At 40.5% G+C, this 25177-nt stretch overlaps 1 protein-coding gene across 1 annotated transcript in view; it reads left to right on the top strand.

The window, feature by feature from the left end:
• ralgapa2 (Ral GTPase activating protein catalytic subunit alpha 2) overlaps window positions 1-25177 on the top strand; it is a 730448-nt gene that overhangs the window by 78268 nt on the left and 627003 nt on the right. Inside the window, 2 exon segments of the mRNA XM_038805980.1 lie at window positions 12642-12752; window positions 18739-18788. Coding sequence (XP_038661908.1) covers window positions 12642-12752; window positions 18739-18788 — 161 coding nt within the window.

Here is a 25177-nt window from a genome sequence, read left to right as displayed (position 1 = left end):
CGGCAGACCCACGATCCGGATGTTCTGCCTCAGAAAACAGTTCGCCAGGTCGTCCACTTTCTCCATCGGTTGCTTCTGCTGGTCATGCATCAACCCAATCTCTGCTGCCATCGAGGTGGACTGGTCCTCGTGCTTCCCCGCCAGCTCCTCCAACCTCTGGATCGCCTGTCCCTGGGCTGCCAGTCTCATCTCTGCGCGGGCAACCACCGCCTTGATCGAGTCCACCGCCCGGGTCAGGTCCTCTGAACTTTCCGTCTGCTGTTGGGTGAATTTCTCATTCAGGAAGCTCACCAACTGGTCCATCGCCCGCTGAGCTGACAGGGCTAAACCCTGCACATCCGCCATCCCCGCATGCGTTGTCTGCTTCTCGCTCGCCTCAACCAACTGGTTCACTTTATTCCGGGCACTTCTGGACTGCAGCTCCATAAACTAGGGGTCACTCTTCTGCTCTCACTTCTGCACCTTTTTCTTACGAAATTCCTGCGACAAACCAGCGTAAAGGCCATGCAAAGACCACCATGAGCGGGAGCTGCCAAATATGCGACCACTCACTCCATGGCCGCCACCGGAAGTCCCTTTTCAACGTACTTTATATATCCAAATCGTTGTGAACAATATCAAAATTATGGTCGGTCTTTTGTATTCTACATTGATTTGTGTCTTTGTCAGTTGTTTCCATGTAAAATATTATATGTTGCTGATTTAAGTACATCACTTAAAGGAGTGCACTTCAGGATTTCTGTTCACTTTCATTTTTAATGAGTTCTGTAAGTAACTGCAGATGCTTTTGACCTTTAGGATGTCACCAATAATCTCTCCACCGTTCCTAAATTGACTCATGTTAGTGCATTATCACAGTTGTTGGCAACTTTCTGTAACCCAAGTTAGAAAAGTAAGTTGCATTGTCTCCTGGAATATGTTTTGCACTGTGTGATTTTCATCTGGTTGGAAGTTGGATTGGAGCCCAAGTCCCACATTATATGGTGTGATGAATATCTGGTTCATGCTTTGTGTTAATATTTTAGAGGTAATGTTTAGTTCTGGGAAGATTTAAGTTTAATTGTAGAAAATTGAATAAATGTAATTATCCAGCTTGGGGTTTATTACACCTAAAAGTTTGGTGTCATGCTAACTGAAGGGGTTAATAGCTGGAAGAGATGGAGCAATAAAACAGGTGAGCTTACATAGCTGGAAACGTTGTAAGGGGGATGGGGGATAATTGGCTGAGAGGTCAGTTTGAGGATAAACCAGAGCAGGCTACATCACGTAGATTAATAGAGCTGAAGGTTATCTGGTTTCAATGTATCTGTGTTAGCGCTGGGAAAGTGAATGACCTGCGGTAGGGGAGGAGGCTAGATACCAAAATGTTGGGAGCTCCAGGCAATTAGGGCTCTGAGATCCTGGCAGCCATTTATCACTTGGTGCAACTGGGACACAGGAGTCCTGAAAAACCCTGGGGCAGTGTTTTCTTCTTGAAGATAGTGGTCTGCAGTGTAAATTGTTTTACTTTTCTGGCATGGTTCATTTTGGCTGTTTAAAGCCATGGAAAATTGTGGCTTTATCCTGGTGGGTAACTCGGATATTGAGTGCACCTAAGATACACTAAGATAATATAAATTTCGAGTACCCAATTAATTTGGCCAATGAAGGGACAATTTAGCGTGGCCAATCCACCTACCCTGCACAGCTTTGGGTTGTGGGGGTGAGACACACGCAAACACTGGGAGAATGTACAAACTCCACACGGACAGTAACCCGGGGCCGGGATCGAACCCGGGTCCTTGGCGCCGGGGTGGCAGCAGTGCTAACCACTGCGCCACCTTGCTGCCCTTAAGATGACCAATGGATTTGGGGGAAGCATGGCACTAAAATGCAAAAGTGGGCTCTTTTGTGTCTGTTCAGGTTCTGTATTCTGCTAATGGAGTAGTGGTCAAAAGTTCATCGAGGGGCAGCACGGTGGCACAGTGGTTAGCATTGCTGCCTACGGCGCTGAGGACCCGGGTTCGAATCTCGGCCCTGGGTCACTGTCTGTGTGGAGTTTGCATGTTCTCCCCGTATCTGCGTGGGTTTCACCCCCACAGCCCTACGATGTGCAGGTTAGGTGGATTGGCCACGATAAATTGCCCCTAAAATTGGAAAAAATAATTGGCTACTCTAAATTTATTTTTAAAAAGTTCATCGAGACACTGCACCACCTGGTAACAACACCAATTCCTCATCTCATTTGTTGTTGAAACCCAGACCGATGTCTTTGTTATCTGTACCTTGACTTTCTATTCTTCCCTGCCGCCTCCTATCTTGCCATCCTCTATAGACTTGACCTGATCACAACTCTGCCTGCATTCAAACAAAACTGTGGAATTCCCTAACTAAACATATTTACAGGGCTAAATCGCTGGCTTTGAAAGCAGACCAAGGCAGGCCAGCGGCACGGTTCACTTCCCGTACCAGCCTCCCCGAACAGGCGCCGGAATGTGGCGACTAGGATCTTTTCACAGTCACTTCATTTGAAGCCTACTTGTGACAATAAGCGATTTTCATTTCATTTCATTTCATTTCATTTTATCTCCCTCACCTCCTTTAAGTTCTTTAAAATCTTATCACTGCTCACGGATGCTCTTTGGATTCCGCCAGGGTCACTCAGCTCCTGTAGTCATTACAGCCTTATTCAAACATGGACAAAAGAGTTGAATGCCAGAGATGAGGTGAGAGTGACTGCCCGGTTACAAAGTATATCTTGGGCTATAATGTTCTCAGTAACACAGTCCCTTTATACACACAGGCTGGCTATGGTCAGGCACACACCACTATGAACCTGAGTGAATGTCTGTGGATTTCTCCTCAAAATCCCCCCAGAGTCACCTTGTCTCGGTCAACTCCGGCTTCCACACGAGTGATTTCAAATTCCGCTTTCAAATAGCCACACTTTCAAATCTTATTTTAAACATTGTTTTCTCTCTGTTGCTTCCATCAAGTATCCCCTTCCAGGTTTTACACCTCTCCCTTCTGGATTCTTCTGTCTTGACTGTTATACCACGTCTTCACCATTGCTTTAACTACTAATTCCCAGACTGTATTAAGACGGCACCAAACCTTTGATTGACCTCTGAAGTTTGCTTTCCCTCTAACTCGGGCTTCTGCAGCTGTCTCTTTAACTCCGACCTCTTTACATGCTTTTACCATGAATTCTCCTGAACAGTTCCTTTTTCAACTTCTTGGCCTTTGTTACCTTAACTTTAGTTATGTTAAGCCATTCTTTCTGTCCTAATTCCCTGGTTGTCTCGACTTCTCTGGTTGTCTCGACTTCTCTGGTTCTTTGGAAAGCCTGCCCTTTTGCAGCCCCCTTGTCCTGCCCAGCTTTTAACAGAGCTGGGCGATGTTCACTCGCTAGCTTCCTAACTTCAATTGCAATATATCCAGCTAAAAATTATACTCAGAAAGCCTTCCTACCCTAAAGCTACTCCTGATTGCGAAGCAACAACGTCTATGTGGTGATATGCATCACTGTAAATACACAAAAGGTTAATGTAAATACACGTAGACTAGCTAGATACTAGAGGGAGCACCAGAGACATGACACACAGACATTCAACCAATAGGCCAGTAAGATAGGACACGACCAATGGGCATTCACGACACACACACAGGTGACACTACCACAGGAGGGCATTATACCAACCCATATAAAAGGACACAACACACATGATCTTCCTCTTTCCAGTGGAGACGCTTAGTGAGTAGACAGAGTTGATTTTGAACACATCACACCCACCACGTGGATTGTAGCAGACTGGTTCGTCAGTCTGAGTAGCTATAGCAGGATTAACAGGAGAGTCTAATCCAAGTAGGAGAATCGTTAACAGTTTAATAAATGTGTTAAAGCTATCTCCAAGTCTGAACCTTCCTTTGTCAGAGAGCACATCAAGGAAGCAGCTTATGCTACGTCAAGAGCATAACAAAAGTCTACTTTTTAGAATCTTGATTATTTTTCACGCCATAACCCACTCTAAGCACAATAGAAGCACCATTTTATCTGAAACCAAAACCTTGATGTAAACATCTTTGTCTAGCATGAATCATACAATAGGTTTACCCTTCCTTACACAGCAAAATTAAATTAAACCCACTTAAAACTGTCTTCTAATATTTAACAATACAAATTTGAATCACTTAAAACTCCATCTGATTACCATACGCACAATATTCCTGTTGGCAAAACCTTACTTCCTGTTGCCATATTTGTCAAATGCTTACATCAGCCTATCCTTTTCTAAATTCCAATTAGAATGGAAGCTGGCTGTGAAATCTTGTCACATTGTAATTGCACTCTTCTGCGACCAGTGTCCCTGTAGGACCTCAGTTATTTGCTTCCAGTTGCTCAACCATCACTGTAAAGAAATGTCTTTGCTTCATCCAGCTCCATTTCGCAAATGGCTACTTAACTATAAATACAAAATCAAATTATGTTTAACTATAAATAAGAAATCAAATTACGTTAGAATAAATTCAGAATGTGTGACTGTATAACAAGTATTGAAATTTGTCTGCTTTATCCAATTATCCCTTGCCACCTACCACGATTCATTTTTGGGCTACACTTGCTATTCATTCCCTGTGTGCAACTTCAAAGAAGATACCTACCAATTTGTCCTTCAACTAGTCAATAATTAATCACTTCAAGAAATGAAGAACCATTAATTGGGTCGGATTAATTAAGAATATTATATTCTAGCTGCTTTAATTCATGATTTATCAATGTAGCCTGGTCCAATTTATTTCTCTTCTATTGACACTTGGCACAGTTGGTGCATTTTCTAGGCACACAATATGTGTCTCATTACTTTTTGTGTGCGGATGTCAGACAAATTATAATAATTCTGATGTGACAATATCGTTCTGACGCATACTTTAGAACACTTCCATGCTTAATTCAAGAATGTTTATGATAATTGCACAAAGCAATGTACTGTACAAAAACGTACTTCACAATAATACTTTAAATTGTTGATTAGAAAAGCATACATGTACTTTAAAGTTCTAAAATGATAAAATGTTGCGTTTAGGATTACTGAAATTATATAATTATATTACCAGGATGTTGCCTGGGATGGAACATTTTAGTTATGAAGAGATGTTGGATAGGCTTGGGTTGTTTTCAGTGGAGCAGAACTGAGGGGTGACCTGATCGAGGTGTACAAGATTATGAGGAGCATGAACAGGGTGGATAGGGAACAACTGTTCCCCTTAGTTGAAGGGTCGGTTACGAGGGGACACATGTTCAAGGTGAGGGGTGGGGCATTCGGGGGGTCTTTGAGGAAAACATTTTTATCCAGAGGGTGGTGACGGTCTGTAATGCACTGCCTGGAGGGTGGTAGAGACGGGTTGCCTCACATCCTTTCAAAAGTACCTGGATGAGAACTTGGCATGTCATAACATTCAAGGCTATGGGCCACGTGCTGGCAAATGGGATTGTGATTGGCAGATCAGGTGCCTTTCATGTGGCGGTGCAGATTCGATGGGCTGAAGGGCCTTTTCTACACTGTATTTTTCTGTGATTCTGTGAAAATAGAGTCTTATAGTCATAGATGTTTACAGCTTGGAAACAGGCCCATTGTCCCAGCTTGTCCATGCCACCCAGTTTCTGTCACTACGCTAGTCCTACTTGCCCGCATTTGGCCCATATCCTATACCCACCCTGCCCATGTAACTGTCTAACTTTTTAAAAGGAAAATATTGTACCCGCCTCCACCACTGCCTCAGGGAGCTCATTCCAGATGCTCACCACCCTCTGTGAAGAAATTTCCCCCCTAGTCTCTTTTGTATCTCTCCCACGTCAACGTGAACCTATGCCTTCTAGTCCTAGACTCCTCTACCTTTGGGAAAGGATATTGATTATCTACCTTACCTATGCCCCTCATTATTTTATAGACCTCTATAAGATCACCCCTAAGCCTCCTACACTCCAGGGACAAAACTCCCAGCCTCTCCTCATAGCTCAGACCATCAAGTCCTAGTAGCATCCTCGTAAATCTCTTCTGCACTCTTTCGGGGCTGGTTTAGCTCACTCAGCTAAATCGCTGGCTTTTAAAGCAGGCCAGCAGCACGGTTCAATTCCCGTACCAGCCTCCCCGGACAGGTGCCGGAATGTGGCGACTAGGGGCTTTTCACAGTAACTTCATTGAAGCCTACTCGTGACAATAAGCGATTTTCATTTCATTTTTTCATTTCTAGTTTAACAATATACTTCCTATAATTGGATGGCCAGAACTGATCACAGTATTCCATGTGTGGTTTTACTAATGTCTTGTGCAACTTCAACAAGACATCCGAACTCCTATATTTAATATTCTGACCAATAAAACCTAGCATGCTGAATGCCTTCTTCACCACTCTGTCCACCTGCGACTCAACCTTCAAGGAGCTATGAACCTGTACCCCTAGATCTCTTTGTTCTGTAACTCTCCCCAACTCCCTACCATTAACTGAGTATGTCCTACCCTGATTTGATCTACCAAAATCCATTACCTCACATTTATCCAAATTAAACTCCCATCAGCCCACTGGCCCATTTGGTCAAGATTCTGTTGCAATCTTATATAACCACCTTCACTATCCACTATGCCACCAATCCTGGTGTCATCTGCAAACTTACTAACTATGCCTCCTGTATTTTCATCCAAATTATTAATATATATATATATATAACAAATAACAGTGGACCCAGCACTGATCCCTGAGGCACACCGCTGGTCACAGGCCTCCAGTTAGAAAAAACACCCTCCACAACCACCCTTTGGCTTTGGTCGCCAATTGGCTATCTCACCCTGGATTCCATAAGATTTAACCTTTTGCAACAACCTACCATGCTGCACTTTGTCAAAGGCCTTGCTAAGTCCATGCAGACAACGTCGACTGCACTGTCCTCATCTACCTTCTTGGTTACCCCGGCAAAACACTTGATCAAATTTGTGAGACATTACTTTCCCCTTTCAAAGCCATGCTGACTTTCTCTAATTAGCCCTTGCCTGTCTAAATGCCTGTAGATCCTGTCCCTCAGAATACCTTCTATCAATTTACCCACTACAGAAGTAAGGCTAACCAGTCTGTAGTTCCCAGGCTTATCCCTACAGCCCTTCTTAAATATTTGCTACCCTCCAATCTTCAGATACCTCTCCTGTGGCTGTTGATGATTCAAATATCTCAGCTGGGGGTGGGGGGGCAATTTCCTCCCCAGCCTCCCACAATGTCCTGGGATACATTTCATCAGGTCCCAGATGCTAGATTATTGTCTGAATGTTAGACTCAGTACATTGTATAGTTGTATAGCCATATAAATGCTCTCTTTTCTTTCCCCATTAAAATGTTACATTCTTTTCTGGTTCATTTTTAAAACTCAATTTTTTTGTGTGTAAAGAGAATGCAGTTCATACGGATATGAAAATGTCACAAATGTTTTTTCCAAATATTCCAGTGGAATAGTAACTATTTGATTTGTTGTTTCCAATGGGAAGGATTGAGAAAAATACTTTGATTCCATTGCTATATTAAACTCTGCAGCCTACTGGATAGGTGGGATATACCAGGAGCATACATGCTTTTGTTTTCAGGGACTGTTTGGGTATAAAGTTCAATCAGTGTTTCCATTAGTTCACACACAGCTCAAGCTGAAAACACCAATAACTATTGATGTTATAATTCAAGTAACAGCCAGTACTTGACTTTACAACATTCGATTTATGTCATACTGTATAAACTTGAAAGATTTTGAAAAATAATTATACCCTGTTTTGGCTTTTTGACACCACATCAGTGAACAATTGGTCTTTATCAACTATTATATTCCCTTTATGTTCCGTCTTTCACAACCTCAGGAAAGGAAAATTGCGTCCCAATTATGGAAGATTTCACAAACTATTGTTGTTTGCAGCTCGAGGTGTTTGCAGCTTGATCTGCGTGTGTGAGCAAAAGCCACAGTTTAAAACTAACTGTCTCAGTGGACTTCACTTAACACTTGTCATAAACCGGTTTTCTCTTCAAAACTGCAAAACGTCAAATAAGGCGTGATTCCATACGGTGTTATGGTCACATGTTGATAGAAAGGCAGCATTACCTTTCAGTGAAAATAGGATTCAGGAACCAGTCGCACATTTATAACATTGCTCCTCTGGGAAAATAGATTCCGACGTGCGACTTTTAAACTTGTGGCACGGTGTTCAGGAACCAATTGAGGGCTGCCTGCATTAAGTGTTTTCCCAATTGGCAGTCACACAATCCAAATGGCGGAAGCCAGTAAATAAGAAAAAACTGAAATGGAACAAAGTTGCCTTGTTTTTATTGGCTAAATAGCCCATAGGTTGAACACCCTTGGGTAAACTATTATTTTGGTGGGGACAATGAAAATTGTGAGGGATGTAGAAAGTACTGTTTGTATTACTCTGCTTCCTGAGTTCTGGATTAGCGCAACATTAAGGTGGGACAGCTATGCAGGAGACCATTTTAGAGATTAATTCTGAGATGATTCAGCAGTGGTCAAGAGGTCAGTTTAAACAGAATCCTCCATTACATCTTGAGAAAAATAACTTGCACTACTTTTCTAATGATTACTTTGGCTTTTCACAGCCCTTTTAAAAAAAAAACGAACTTCCTGTGCACTGAACAATTTATTTACTAAGAGGGTAAGTGAAGTTATTCGCTCTCATAATAAAAATAGAAAATGTTGGATAAACTCAGGCCTGGCAGCATCTGTGGCGCGAGAAACGGAGGTAGCGTTTTGAGTCCATATTACTCTTCAGAGCTTGCTCTTGATTCTTTTCTTGCCATTTCGCGCAGCATGATGTTTTGTATATGGGAATGTGACAATGAATAAGTTCAATTGCCTGACTGATTACATATAACAATAACTTGTATTATTATAGTTCCTTTAACATTGCAAAACTTCCCAAGGCACTTCACAGGCTTATTACCAAGCAGAATTTCATACTGAATTAGAAAGGAGATATTGGGGCAGATGACCGAAGGATTTGTCAAAGAGAGAGGTTTTAAGGAGTGTCATGCAGGGCTGGTTTAGCTTAGTGGGCTAGACAGCTGGTTTTGTGATGCAGAACAAGGCCAGCAGCGCGGGTTCAATTCCCGTACCAGCTTACCCGAACAGGCGCCGGAAGGTGTTGCCACTGGCCTTGTTCTACATCACAAAACCAGCTATCTAGCCCACAGAGCTAAACCAGTCCTGCATGACACTCCTTAAAACCTTTCTCTTTGACAAATTTGGTCATCTGCCCTAATATCTTCCTTTCACAGTAACTTCATACTTGTGATAATAAACGTTTATGATTATTATTATTATTATTATTATTATTAAGGAGAAAATATGGTGGTTGAGGCAGCTGAAGGAATTAAAATTGGGATTTCTCCAGAGCCTGGAAATGGAGGAGCACAGAGGTCTTGGAGCATTGTAGGGCTGAAGGAGATTATAGAGATAGCGATTGGTAAGGCCATGGACATTTTGAAAAGATAAATGAGGAACTGATCTTGGAGCCAGTGTAAGTCACTAGGCGCAATAGTGATGGGTGAACAGGGCTTAGTGTGGGTTATGACATGAGCAACAGACTTTTGGATGCCCTCCAGTTTATGGAGGACACAATTTATGAGGCTGGTCAGGATTGCATTGAATTAGGTCAAATTTAGTGATAATATAGAAATGGCTGAGGTTTTCAGCAGCAGATGAGCTGAGACAGACGAGCCATTGGGTGATGTTGCAGAGGTGTACATATGCTGGTGTGAGTTGCCCAAAGCTTATCAAAGTTAAGAACCATTTCACATCAGTTAACACTACAGTACTGTATACGATTTTAAGCTATTATTAATGGCCCTTTAAAAAAAATTGTTCTCTATGAATTTATAATTAGATGCTGTACATGAAACCTTGTTAATGGTGTAATTGGGTTTCATGTCATGCTAATTGATAGTCGAGGGTTTTGTTGCAAATCTCTTGGCTTTATCCAACCAATAATTCTAAAGTTGCATCTGAATCATTCAAATTTTGGAGGGTCTGATATACTCTGAAGGGAGCCACATGTAGACTTTACCAGTTCCATTTGAGGGAATGATGTTGGCTCATTTTTTCTGCACTTTGGTACATCCTCAAACTTTTTATTTTTAAAAAGCCGAAAAAGGTCACCCACAAGATTCTGGGTTCAAGTTCCACCTTAGTGTTGAGTTCAATTCCCACCTCGGGTGACTGTGTGGAGTCTGCACATTCTCCCTGTGTCTGCGTGGGTTTCCTCCGGGTGCTCGGTTTCCTCTCACAGTCCAAAGATGTGCAGGTTAGGTGGATTGGCCATGCTAAAATGCCCCTTGGTCTGGGTTCTGCATTGTAAATTCTATGATTCTTAATTCTCTTTCATTTGATGTCATGGTCTTGGCATTCACACAATTTTAATGAAGATTTTGCATTCTGTAATCCTCAGTAAAGAAGCATTTCCTATAACTTTATCTACATTCTTATATTGATAATTCTGAGTCTATGACCACTTGTTAACATAAGACATAGGAGCAGAATTAGGCCATTTGGGCCATCAGGTCTGCTCTGCCATTCAATCATGGCTGATATATTTCTCATCCCCATTCTCCTGCCTTCTTCCCATAACTCCTGATCCCCTTATTAATCAAGAACCTATCTATCTCTGTCTTAAAGATACTCAGTGATTTGGCCTCCACAGCCTTCTGCGGCATTGAGTTCCACTGATTCACCACCCTCTGGCTAAAAACAAATTCCTCCTCATCTCAGTTTTAAAGGATTGTCCCTTCAGTCTGAGGCTGTGCCCTCTGGTTCGATTTTCTCTTACGAGTGGGAACATCCTCTCCAAGTCCACTCTAGGCCTCTCAGTATTCTGTAAGTTTCAATAAGATCCTTCTCAACTCCATCTTCTAGGCGATTCACAAACTTGTGGAAACAATCTCCCACAAGTTAACCTCTTAAAATCTTTCAGAATTTTGAGAGCTACTGTTTTTCTCCCGTTAACCTGTCTGTTGTAATGATTCCCTTCATCTTTACTTCTCGTGGGAACTTCACTTCTCCTTTCTATGGTCTAAAATCCTTCCTATTACAGAAATGCAGTAATCCAACTGTGGTTTAAGCAATATTCTGTACAAATTGGGTGCCCTTGATAGAAAACCGAGAATGACATTTGCCTTTTTTAAAATCACCTTTACTACCTTCATTCTCACTTTAAAGATCCATGTATTTGTATCACAAAATAACTGACCAACCTAAGCATCTGACTGCTTGTAGTAAACTTCCTCTCACTGTTGTATTTCCTGAATTTAATACAGCTTTACATTTCATCAGGAACTTATATCAGAAGAGCCCCAGGCTTAATTCTTGGGGCACACATCAACCTGGAAAACATTAATATACAACTTCCAACCTCTACTTGTTAATGGTTGCCCTATCCATCCAACTACAGAACTTTGTCATATACATCTTAATTTTTGCAAAATTCTCTTGTACGCCCTGTTATACTTCTGAAAATCTACGTAAACAACATAAACTCCACTCCCTTTCTCTTTGCTGAATGATTTGATGAATTCAAATTGGTCAAGCATATTGTCCCTGATGAGCCTGTGTGTTTAAAAGTGTGTTAGTTTTAATGTATCATATTAATTTTGAGTTTATCTACATTATTGACCTGAACTTTTCTGTAATTCCTGGGTTACCCCATCAAATTTCTTGAAGGGATGCAATATTTTCTGATTATATATACAAGAAGTAAAAAAAAAAATAGAAAAGAAAAGTAGACCAATTTGGAAAAAGCAACTTTGGGAAATGCCTTTTCCATTTTTGAAGGTGATCAAACAAATTCCAGAAGTTCATGGTGCCTGGGAGACATGTACTCTTAACATCCATTCCACTTCTATATATAGTAATGATGACAACATTCAGGAGTTCATACAGCTCTCTTTTAGATGTTTACAGCAAACTGACGACTTGTTCAATCGATTAATGACTGTGAAAAGAAGCAATTCCTGACTTTGAGTCCTACTTATATCACTTATACTCCTGTTCCTTGTCTTTTCTAACCGTTTAAACGGATTTAGCCTAGCCAGAGATTTTGTGTAACACTTCCAACTTTTAAAAAGATCTTGATCAAATCTTCTTCAAAATGTATGTTTTTGTGCTTATAAAGTCAATTATATTCAATAGTTGTCAGTCTGGTGGCCCGTTCTTAAACCTCTGGACCAAACATAAACTCAGTATTCTGAGTCCTCACGAAGGTCTCGTACTATTATTTTGTGTTTTGTATTCCTTTCCCTGACAATACATCCCAACACACTCTGAATGCTTTTGCAATGACTTTTGTGGAACTGGTTACAGATGCTCAGATGTTCATTTGCTATAAAACTCAGGTCTTTCTCTTACTAAGAAATTTAAGCACACAGCCCTGCATTATGTACACATTTTGGCATTGTCTGTGTCCACATGCATGATACCATATTATCTGTGTTAAATTACATCGGCAAGATGTAGGCCCATTTCCCCCCCCATCACATTTAGATATGCCTGTAATCTCTATGTCTTTATTTAAGCTCTTAAAACCAATATCTTTTGCTTCTACCTGACTATATATTTTTTTATATTACAGATACTTTGGAAAGAAGTGAACTGAAGCAATTCTTTGAAACCAACTACTCTCAGATTTATTTTATATTCTTTGAAAATTTATTCACACTGGAAAGTAGTTTAAAACAAAAAGGTAAGAATGTTTATTGTAAATTGTCAGCTGCTTTATATATTTACATAGAAGTACTTAACTGCTCAGTCATGCACTTTCCCCTGAAATGATGAATCGTATATACCTAATCTATTAACAACTTGCAGTATATTAACTGAATTGTGTGTATTTATGCACTAGTTCCTTTCAATGATTTGAACACTTCTGGTTTACGCTCCAAAGGTTTTTGCTTTGGCGGTCTTGCTATAGAACTTCAATGCTCTATGCAGTCGTTGAGGCCATGTACGGTCTGAAGGAAAAATACTGGGTTTGAACTTGTTAGGGAAAGAACGGAATGTTAATGATGCATACTGTTATTGGTGTGCCAATTGGCTAGCAAGTTTAGAAGATTGAGATATGGTGTGAATTGTGAATCTCCTGAACTTGCTGCTTGATTTATGCTGCTCAACCATTGCTTCTCACAGACGGCATCTTTCCATTGGTCACTTGGTTATTTTAAAGAATTTCTTGGATTTGCACCTTAATTACCCATTAAACTCGTGGCAGAATGTTCTGTTCAGAATGGAGTATTCTGAATTCTTTATTGATGTGACAATTGTGAATGAAGTGCAAATCAAGCTATTGACTCAGAAATTGAACAATTTACTTGTTTGCTCTCATTCCGGCATGTAGTAAATTCTTGGATCAAAGTTCAAATTTTTAATGTTTATATATTTTTTTCTATCACTTTTAGAATCATAGAATTTACAGTGTGGAATGAGGCCACTCGGCCCATCGAGTCTGCACCGGCCCTTGGAAAGAGCACCCTATTCAAGCCGCACCTCCACCCTATCCCCGTATTCCAGTAACCCAACCTTTTCTTTCCCTTATTGCATCCTGCCTGTCTCTTTCACTCAAAGTTTTCTTTTTGTACCCAATTTGTCTGTAGTCCACTCTATTTCTATTTCATCATTCCTGTTCCTTTCTCAGTTTTTAAATCTCATTAGTTAAGGAGGCAGACTTTTGTCCTAGTATTCACTAAGGTGACAGATATTGCGTTGACCTCATCAGTGTTATTTGCTTACACTTCCAGAAATTGGCAGGTTAAACTTTTCAAAGGGTGCAGAAAAATCTAATTAATGATGAATATTTGTCCAAAATGTAAGAACATAGGAACAAAGCTATGCCTCAGAGCAGCTTGAGAGTGAATTCTTTTTAAATTTAGAGTACCCGATTATTGTTTTTTCCAATTAAGGGGCAATTTAGTATGGCCAATCCACCTATCCTGCACATCTTTGGGTTGTGGGGGCGAGACCCATGCAAACCCAGGAGAATGTGCAAACCTCACACAGACAAGTCACCTGGAGCCGGGATCGAACCCTGGTCCTCAGTGCCATGAGGCAACAATGCTAACCACTGTGCAACCGTGCCTCCCTCCTTGAGAGTGAATTTGTGGCTGATCATTACCTCTAACTTCATTTACTCAGCTTGGTCCATATTCTTGATATCCTTATATAATAATAATCTTCATTGTCACAATTAGGCTTACATTAACACTGCAATGAAGTTACTGTGAAAAGCCCCTAGTCGTCACATTCTGGCGCCTGTTCAGGTACACAGAGGGAAAATTCAGAATGTCCAAATGACCTAACAGCACATCTTTTGGGACTTGTGGGAGGAAACCGGAGAACCTGGAGGAAACCCACGCAGCACGCTTGATTGGCCTCCCTTCCACAAACATTCACTCCCTCCACCACTGATGTCCAGTAACAGCACTATGTATCATCCACAAGATGTATTGTAGGAACTCGCCAAGGCTGCCCAGACAGCACCTTCCAAACCTACGACCGCTACCATCTAGGACAGGGCAGCAGATACATGGGAACACCACCACCTTGAAGGTCCTCTCCAAGTCACTGACCATCATGACTTGGAAATATATTGCTGTTCCTTCTCTGTTGCTGGGTGAAAATCCACAACTAATTTCCTAACAGTACTGTGGGTGTACCTAGACCACTTGGACTTCAGCAGTTCAAGAAGGCAGCTCACCATCATCACCTCAAGGTTAATTAGGTAAGGGCAATGAATGCTGGCCTGGCCAGTGAAATCCCTTGAATTAATAAAACAAAGTCTATAATTCCTAGATCCAGTGCGTAAAACTGAAAGCAATATGCCAGATGGGGTCTGATCAAAGTGCACTATACAACTGAAGTTTGACTTAATCTTGACGGCCAACATTCCATTAGCCTTTTAAATTATTTTTTGTACTTGTGCATTGTCATTTTGTGATTTATGTAGCTGAGCACAATCTCTTTGCTCATAGATATTTCCATTAAGAGAATACTCCAATTTGTATTTCGCTGACCCTAAGTGAAAAGCCTCATGTTTTACAAATTGTGCTCCATATGCCACAGTTCTGCCTGGACAAATGTGGAAGACAGATAAATGGAACATTCTTTGATTGATAGGATGTCACAAGTGATGTTCCCTAAGGACCTGTCTGGTCCTTCAGCTTCTCATTAATTTCAAAATTGCTTAGATAAAGTTACAGGCACCTGGTCAGCCCTCAGCAATGGCTAAGATACTGAACCAGATGTCTGACTTTTTAAAGTTTTAAGACGGTGCAGAAAGATCGATTTGTTTTGGGAGTGATAATTTGAAAAAATAATAAATTTAGAGTACCCAATTCTTTTTTCCAATTAAGGCGCAATTTAGTGTGGTCAATCCACCTACCCTGCACGCCACAGTCTCACAGTAGCACTGTTGCTTAACAGCGCCAGGGTACCAGGTTCGATTCCAGTTTGGGTCACTGTCTGTGTGGAGTCTGCACGTTCTCCCCATGTCTGCGTGGGTTTCTTCCGGGTGCTCCAATATCTTCCCACAAGTCCTGAAAGACGTGCTTGTTCGGTGAATTGGACATTCTGAATTCTCCCTGTACCCAAACGGGTGCTGGAGTGTGGCGACTAGGGGCTTTTCACAGTAACTTTATTGCAGTGTTAATGTAAGCCTACTTGTGACAATAATAAAAGATTATTATTATTTTGGGTTGTAGGGTTGAGACCCACGCAGACACAGGGAGAATGTGCAAACTCCACACGGGCTGTGATCTGGAGCCAGGATCAAACCGGTGTCCTTGGTGCCGTGAGGCAGCAGAGCTAAGCACTGCACCACTATGCTGCCCTTTTGGGAGTGATAATAAGAAATAGGTCTTGGTTAATTTATAAACAAACTTTATTGAAACAAAAGAAAAAACAATATTTAAACTCTTAAACTCCTGTTAATGAGGTTAAGTCTGAAAGAGGCGAGGTAACTCCGGCTTTGTGTGTATTCCTCGGAGTTTGTTGCTAGCAATCTTTTCTTTCAGTCTGTTTAACCCTTAACTTGCCTGCTACATTTTGAGCCTCATTTCTGGACCCAAGTTCCTAATATCTCCCTATCCTGACAAAAGTAAGAGAGAATTATATATCCAAGGTTGCAGATAATACTAAGTTTGGAGCCACACTAAATTGTGTGGTTTGGGTGCAGAAAATTAAAAAGAAATGTAGACAGACTTACTCTCTGGTTCCCTCCATTTCCATATGCTTTAATTTTTCTTGATCAATTGTGTGGAATCTTGTTTGATATCTACTAGATACAGATAATAGCCATAGATACGGCATTATGCAAGTGACCTCCCCCAAAAATCCAACTGAATTAGTCAGACATAACCTTCACAAAACTTTGCCGACTCCTGTTAATCAATACATGCTGGTCAAAGCACTGCCCTGATACTACATTTCAATAATCTCCCCATAATCATGTTAAACTGGTATGTATGTAGTTATCAGCTTTATCCCCCTCTCTTCTGAAATATAAGTGATATGCACAATTTTCAAATATAGAGAACATTGGAAAATTATGACTAAAACATTTTTCAGTTTCTTCACCTATTTCCTTTAATACCCTTAGTTGAAAATAATTAAACTGCTAGGTCCTGGAGCTCTGTCTGTGAAGTTCAAATCTTCTCTTTAGTCATTTTCTATTTGTAAGAAATGCAACAAGTTCTGATGTTGAGTAATTTTTAAGTGCCACTGCATCAGACTAGTATGGTCGCAGGCCCCTGCCACTGCATCAGTAATAATCTGTCCTCTTCCTCTACAATGAAAATGGGTATAAACTATTAATTTATTAAGTCTGCCATTTTCCCTGTTATGCATTATAATAGACCTATGTTTCCCTCGACCCAGTTTTCTCTTAAAAATAATAATCTTTATTAGTGTCACAAGTAGGATTACATTAACACTGCAATGAAGTTACTGTGAAAATCCCCTAGTTACCACACATCGGCACCTGTTCGGGTACACGGAGGGAGAATTTGGAATGTCCAATTCACCTACAAGCACGTCTTTTTGGGACTTGTGGGAGGAAACCAGAGCACCCGGAGGAAACCCATGCAGACTCCACACAAGCCGGGAATCGAACCTGGGTCCCTGTCGCTGTGAAGCAATAGTGTAATATGCTTATAAATACTATTACTGTTAACGTTGATATTCTCAGCAGTTTTTTTTGACAATCTATTTCTTTACCTGTTCCACTTTTTTTTAACCTATTTGGTGCTTTTTATAGTCCTGCCGGTTTGCTGGGTTTCTGTTTTTCAGTTCATGTATTTGTATAAACTTCTCATTTTAGATTACCACACTCTTGTTTTTTGACCAGGCTTGTTTAACTACACTAGTGGAACCTTTGCCCTTCAAGTGCATGTACTGGTTTTGTATTGAATACTTTTTGAATACTTTTCATTCTTCATCTGCGTATTTACACATTATCAGTTTATCCCAGATTACTGGGTTTTGTTTTACTTAAGTTTCAAACCTAAGTTAGTAATTCTCCCTCCTCTCTTTCAAATAGCTAATGTTAATATCAACTAGAGCACTAAATATTATGTTGATTAATTGGGACATACAGGATTCGGTGCCAGTATGTGACTTACTTGTTATCCAAATAGGAGAACCCACGAAGTAGGATTAATTTTAGCGCCTCTAAAAACAATTGGTTTCAACTTTCCTTAAGTATTGCACTTTTTTAAAGCAATGAAATTTAATTCTCAATTTGATATTGTGTATCCAAAGGTCACTGCTGAATGTTTACCTGATTTTACCTGTAGCTAATTAAAATTTGATTAATTCACAAAATATTTTAATATTGTGCCCTTTGTCTGTCAGGCTTTTGAAAAAGCAGATTTAGTATCATGAAGGGGTTGCCAAGCCAGCTGTGGATTGTCGCACATTACTAAGTGCTGTATGTAAGGTGGGAGCTATTTCCAAGCTCCAAACAGCTAAATAAAAAATTATGCCATTTCATTGAGTCACATGGCATACTCAGAACTTTATTCCTTTGTGAACTTATCATTAACCCCTGTTGCTGCTGGAAAACGGAGTTGTTAAAACTTTTCATCATGCATTTATCAGGGCACTTCATAGAATACCAGTACTAGGGGGAAAACAACAATTTATACAGTACGAGAAGAGAATGCTGATTGGTTGGCAAGTGGAGTCTGATAGGCAGAGATATCCTCCCTGGCAGCACCTCTACCAATCAGTGTCCACTTTAATCAGCATGCACTTCTCATACAGTATACATTGCTGTTTTCCCCATACGCTGGTATTTTTGTTAAGTGTACTGATGAGTGAAAAACGAAAAGCTTCAACATGTCTCTTTTTTTCAGCAGTACTTAAGTTCTTCATTACTAACTTCATTATTTGTATAACCTCCATTATGTTTATCATTATGAATCTCTTCATCTGAAATGTTTTTTTTAAACAATATTGAATAATGAAAAATTATTAATACCCTTTGGGTACAAAGCAAATGTGAATCTTAACGTTCATATGATGTTGATATTTGGTTTTGATTTTCAGAGTTGTCTGAACTGCTCTGCGATGGTTTCTAGTCATATTTATGTTGTTTACCACATTCAAGGAACTCTTGTGCATATTACATTTGAAAATGCAAAAATCGCTAATTTTCCTTTCTTTTGGGATGTGTTTAGGGAATAAATCACAGAGGGAGGAGCTGGACTCCATTCTCTTTGTATTTGAGGTACGTCATATTTTGCAATAAACTATGGAAGACTATTCTTTCTTAAATAATCTGTTCTTGCCATTATCTATTTTTGTCCTCAATTGAACATGAATGTTCCCTTCCCTGTTATTGTCAAAGGATGTAATTAGCAAGTGGATGTTGTGTGCAGTTTTTGGAGCTCCATTGTTGGAAAGATATAAAAGCAATAAAAAAAGTGCAGGATGGATTCATGGGATGTTATCAGGGATGCATGTTAGAAATAGAGACTAATGAAGCTAAGGCTAATTTCATTGGAGCTGTGATAGGTGTGAGCTGATTGTGTCCCTCAGAATTACAGTACAATAGAGTTTGATTGTCTCCAGTGTTGGGTGACATCATATTTGAGAGTGTACAAACATAATCACAAAATGAATGAAATTTTGTTTTTGTTATAAATTTAGTGTACCAATTATTTTTTTCCAATTAAGGGACAATTTAGCATTGCCAATTCACCTACCTTGCACATCTTTAGGTCGTGGGGTTGAGACCCACGCCAACACTGGGAGAATATGAAAACTCCACATGGACAGTGACCCGGGGCTGGGATCGAACCTGGGTCCTCAGCACTGAGGCAACAGTGCTAACCACTGTGCCTCCTCAAAATGAATTCAATGTTAACACTTATTTACACAGGACGCTAAGAGTATTAGTATTTTTGCACAATTGAAGTATCGTCTGAAAATTATTTTACAAGGGAATAGGTTATTTGAAAAGAAGAATGTTACAGTTTGAGAATATTAGAGTGTACAGAAGAGTGGCATTAGATAAAGTAGCTCACAAAGTAAAAGATCATAGCAGACTTTAAGTGCTGAATGGCTTGTTTCTGTGCTGTAACTCGATTTGATTTCTTAAAAGACTCATTTCATGGTTTTATAACAATAGTCATAAAAGCTCATGCCACTTCTTTGTGAGCCACAAAGCATAGTTAGCGCTTTATTCCTTTGTGAATTTGTAATTAACCCCCATTATGTTTATCGTTCTGAATCTCTTCATTTGGTAAGTGTTTTTACTATTTTGAATATGTAATGAAAAATTATTAATGCCTGTTAGTTATAATGATGTTTGGGCTAATTTCACTGAAGCTGTGATAGGTGTGAGCTGATGGTGTCCCTCACAATTACAGTAAAATATTTATATAAATATTGACGCTCATGTGATGTAGATATTTGGTTTTAATTTTCAGTCATCTGAACTACTTTGTAATTTTTTCCACCATATATGATGCATTGTTTTACCACTATTCCAAGAACACTTTTTTTTGCTATATTGTGCTTGAAAATGCCAAAATTGCTAATTTTGTAGTTGTCAACACTTAAAATTGCCATTTTATGTGTCTTTGGTGAGTATTATTCCAACCAAGTTTTTACTTAGATGTTCACTTGAACTGTTGCACAACCTAATGTGATGTGTTATTTTGGTAGGAAAAAACATTTAAGTCATGCACAAAATAACTGTGATTGATGTAACTTCCTGGTGCAATTTGGGCTCTGAAAAATAAAAAAAATACTATTTTAGGAATCGCAGGTTTAACTACATGACGCAAAGTGCGCATTTTAGAGGCTTACCCCAAGTTACCAAAATGAAGCTACTTTGAAGGAGGATGGGTTGTCACTGATTGCATCAAGAAACTGCTTCATAAATATTTATAAATGTTAAATTTCTATTCAGGTTTCACATCTGCCTTTAAATTAAGAAAAAACATGAAAAGCATTAAATCCTGTTAGGAAAAAATAAAACTTAAATCTATAACTTCAATCAGGGGTCTTTATGTTTATAATTGCAAACTAAATTCCTAGACACGTGGTGTATTTACCCACCAAATTGAATACAGTAGCATTTGATGCTAATTAATCTGAAGTATAGATTGTGCTGGAACTGACATCCCATGCTGCAGCGCCAATTGTTTTCTACACGTTAGGTTCAAAGGCACACCATGGAGCAAGGCCAGGCTGGAATTTTTCCCCCTGGGAAATTTGAGTGTCTTGCTCGACGATGGTGAATAAAATAATTTCCATTGCTGATGAAGTTGTGTTTTCAAGTGCCTGATCTCAACCTCAGGATGGTGCCATGTATATCTGTGGTGCAGTGACATAACCGACCTCGAGTGATTTGAAAACCAGGAAGAACTGATCTCAGGAAAAGTAAAGCAGCCACCAAACCCCAAGAAATCTTGGGGCCAATTCACACTGTTAATATGCAGTGGTATAAATGCACCCAGTTATTTTGGATCCTTTTGTGTCCGGTTTCATTGAAAGGTGGTCTTTATTCATCTACAGTAATTACAGCTTGTTTAACAAAACATAAATAAAGAAAATGTTATATAAAGAGTTACCCTGCCGTACGTTGCTGCATAATGCTGAGAAGAATGGCCGTTCAAAGGAAATATAATTGCTTTGCACAGAGAATAATTGCTGCAAATTATTATGATTTGCTTGCCTATTTAACTTGGGTCATATTGGTGTTTTGTATTAATGGGCCAATGGTTTGATTTTCTTTTCTTGCTCACAAAGGCACTTTTTTAAGTGCTAGTGAGATAGTTACTCATGGATAAATGAACTGGTTGAAAAATATAGATTTCAGTAGCAAGGAAGAAAAGAGTTCGAAAGCAGAATAAATATGGGTTTGTCTTGTGCACTTCTCTAGTTGAGGACCAACATTAGCAGAGGAGTGAGCATTGATTGACGTACTGTCTTCTCAACTAGAGATCATCGTTTGAGTTGAGAGAATTTTGTTCAAAAGTAAATTATTTCAAAACATTTTCTGATTGTCACAATTCAAATATGTTGGGCTGCATTCTCTGTTTTTGGGACTATGTCCCCAGCTCATCGTCAAAACTGTGGACTTTCACACCAGAAAAACAGATTCCTAGCCCTGCAGGCCCCCTGGCGTAAATCTAGCAGCTTTTGCTGCAGATATGGGCACGGCACTTCCGGGTCGGAGACCGCGCACGCTGGTGGCCTCCAGCGGCCGCGCCATGCCTCATGGTGGAGCTAGAGGACGGAGCTGGACACTAAAAATAGAACCCCCCCCGATTGGCCACGAGCCTGACCCCGACTGCCCACCTGAACATTGCCCGGCCAAGCATCAGGCCCCCCCCCTGCCGTCCGATCGGCCCGCCCTCGACCAGGGCAGCCGCATTCTGAGTCCGCAGCCGCCACGCTAGTATCCCGACCGGCTGGACCATATTAGATCCACGCCGTCGGGACTTCGGCTTGTTGGGGGCGGAGAATGTCGGGGCAGGCCTCCAGCAATGGCTGCAGGTAGGTGCTTTGCGGCGCGGAGTACTCTGAGTACGCTGCTTTTTGGGGACCAGAGAATCGGGGAACCGGCGCAGGTCCCAATTTTGTGCGGCAAAATGGATTCTCCGCCCCGACGCCGGCCGCAATTTCGACATTGGGGTGTGGAGAATCCAGCCCGGTATTTAAAAAAAAAAAAAAAAATATCGGGCTGGATTCTTCGGCCGCGCACCAGAAGATCGCCATGGGCGAATCATATAATGGGCTTAATGGTCTCCTTCTGCACTGTAAATTCTATGAATGCAAAAATATGCTTCTGATATAACGGTCCATTGACCTCGGGCGGGAATGTCCGGTCCCCAGGTGTGCACAGCTGAAGAATCTCACCCATAAGGTGGTCTTTTTCACCTCTGCATAAAATGCAGAGTAGGTTTTATTGTTTGTACTTTTCAGTTTGTTATGGGCCAGGGTTTAGTGAACCCCAAAGTGTATCATGGAGTTCACCTGGTGCACAACGTTAGATAGATTTTGGTTATGGGGAGCACAAGGGCCCACTTTACAGGTGTGCTGCAACAGTGAACTAAGAGTATTTTTGAACAAAAATAATGTTTATTCTATGAAATCCTGTTAACATTTTTATAAACACACAGTAAACATCTTAGCAACGATCAACTCAACTACTCCGCCCAAAGAATACAGTACTCTATAGGTAACCCATAATCTTTCCCAGCAACATCCAGAAGACAAATACCCTCTTTAACACACAGATCAGGCTTAAATTCTCTGCTGAGAGCAGTTATCACTTTTAAATTAGCAAGTGATTTGAAGACATTCCTTTCATGCAGAAAGAAACCAGAATTACACCTGTTTTTTTCTGGATGCAGCTCCCAATCTGCACAACAAAACTAAACACACCCTGTAGCAGCTAGCTCAAAGCGAAAGTAAAACAGACAGACAGCCCAGCTCCACCCACAGTCTGACATCACTGTAGCTATTTGATATATACCCATTTCTTAAAGGTACTCTCACATGACAAGTTGGTCCTTCAATCAGGCAAACCCCATTCCCTTCACCACGTTGTTATGGATAGCGTGTGAGAGAACTGCTATCCGTCGGTAATCAGTAAGCTATTGAGACAAAAATGTGTGTTTATTTAAACCCCCGAATGTGTGTTGAATAACCATTAGCAATCCTTTTGTGGATTTAAATGGAGGATTGTGTACCTTCACACTCAGCCTGTGATCTAATTCTAGGCACTCAATTACATTGCTACACACGCAGATGGGCTCTGGGAAAGTACAGTTGAAGAGAATAGCGTACTTTTGCACGTTCTAAATAAAAGAATAATTTATAATTCATGTGTTTGTGTGGTTCGAAAAACATACGTTGAAGGCCCGCTGAAGAAAGCGTCTTCATTGTAGTTAGGTGAATTTGACAGCTAAAACAGAAGTTATTTTGGGCGTCCCTTGATGGGATGGATTTTCCTCCAGAAGGCCAGCTTGCTGTGTTGGTGGGTCTGAAAAGGAACCGACTTGGAGATCTTTGCGTTATAGCCTCTTGTTCTTAAGGCATGGATGATATTGCCTTTTCTGCTGCTGCTGCTGTCTCTTCCTGTAGTCAGCACTTAAAGATTACAAAGGGACAAGTGTGTCTGCCTTATCATGTGGCTACTTAGAGTTTCAGTTACTTTTTCAAATATGACAGTGGTCTTGGTTGATTAGCCAAATCCTGGTTTATTGCCTGAAAATATAGATTTTGAGGAGGCTAAGGCTTTGTTTCGGAAGAAATATATTCTGTTCAGGAATGTCTTCTGATAGACTCAGGAAGGGGTGTCATTGACACAATTAGTCTGTGTTCAGAACCGTGCTGATAAATGCGATGGTATCCTAAAAGCCAGAAGAGTAAACTTCGAGCATCGGTTCTAAGCGGTGTATATTTTCAATTTGATATACTATGAGAAAAGATTTGCAAACCAGGGAGGAATAGTCCTGTCGATCTGTGATCAATTAATAAAGTATATTTATTAACTTAAAATAAAAAAAAACACATGACCAGAAGAGCGATAATACACTACAACACTTAATTACACTGATGGCCCCACACACACATACAGACACACATGCAATTACCCCATGGTTCTCAGCTATCTACATTTTCTGAATTCTGAGACATTCCTTCGTTCCCAAACGACATCCAATAACTCTGAGCTAAATCCAGCAGATAAGTGCCACGCACAGAATTTTTGGTCATGTTTGGAGAAACCATCTTTGGTTTCAGCGAAGACATTATCTTATCGGTTCGAGTGTTGGATCTTAACCAGCTGCTCGTTTAACAATAACTTGTTTTCAGGAGACTGTTCCTGTAGCTGGGTGTTGCTGTGATGGTAGCTGCTACTGTGTCTCTTTCTCTAGTTACTGTGTTATAGATGTATCTTTCTTTCCCTTTGTAGTTACCAACCCTGTCTGACTTTTTGCATTTACATGTCAATTTCCTTATCTCTCCACTTTGAAGTTACCTCTTCTATATCCCACTTTTTTCTAGTCACATGGGTAAACACATGCTTTTCTTACTGATATGCTAATTCGCATATCAAAATCGACAGCTGACCCTATTAACTCTATTTCATTTTATTTTATCCCAATTTAATTTTTTAATTTAAAGTTTTCACAATTCTTAACATCCAGAATCTCTTTTGTCTCGTGAGGCACTTTTGAATGCACAAACCATTGGCCACCTCTGCAAGAAATTGGCTATTTTTAAAGGAAATGTCAGTTTCAAAGAATCTACATTTGATAAAGTTCATATCTTGAAAGTTGGGAATATCATAGAATTTACAGTGCAGAAGGAGGCCACTCGGCCCGTTGCGTCTGCACCGGCTCTTGGAATGAGCACCCAACCCGAGGTCAACACCTCTACCCTATCCCCATAACCCAGTAATCCCACCCAACACTAAGGGCAATTTTGGACACTAAGGGCAATTTAGCATGGCCAATCCACCTAACCTGCACATCTTTGGACTGTGGGAGGAAACCGGAGCACCCAGAGGAAACCCATGCACACACTGGGAGGATGTGCAGACTCCACACAGTGACCCAAGCCGGAATCGAACCTGGGACCCTGGAGCTGTGAAGC

The sequence above is a fragment of the Scyliorhinus canicula genome, chromosome 1 (assembly GCF_902713615.1).
Source record: "Scyliorhinus canicula chromosome 1, sScyCan1.1, whole genome shotgun sequence".
Lineage (NCBI taxonomy): Eukaryota > Metazoa > Chordata > Chondrichthyes > Carcharhiniformes > Scyliorhinidae > Scyliorhinus > Scyliorhinus canicula.
This window is presented reverse-complemented; position numbering and strand designations above follow the sequence as displayed.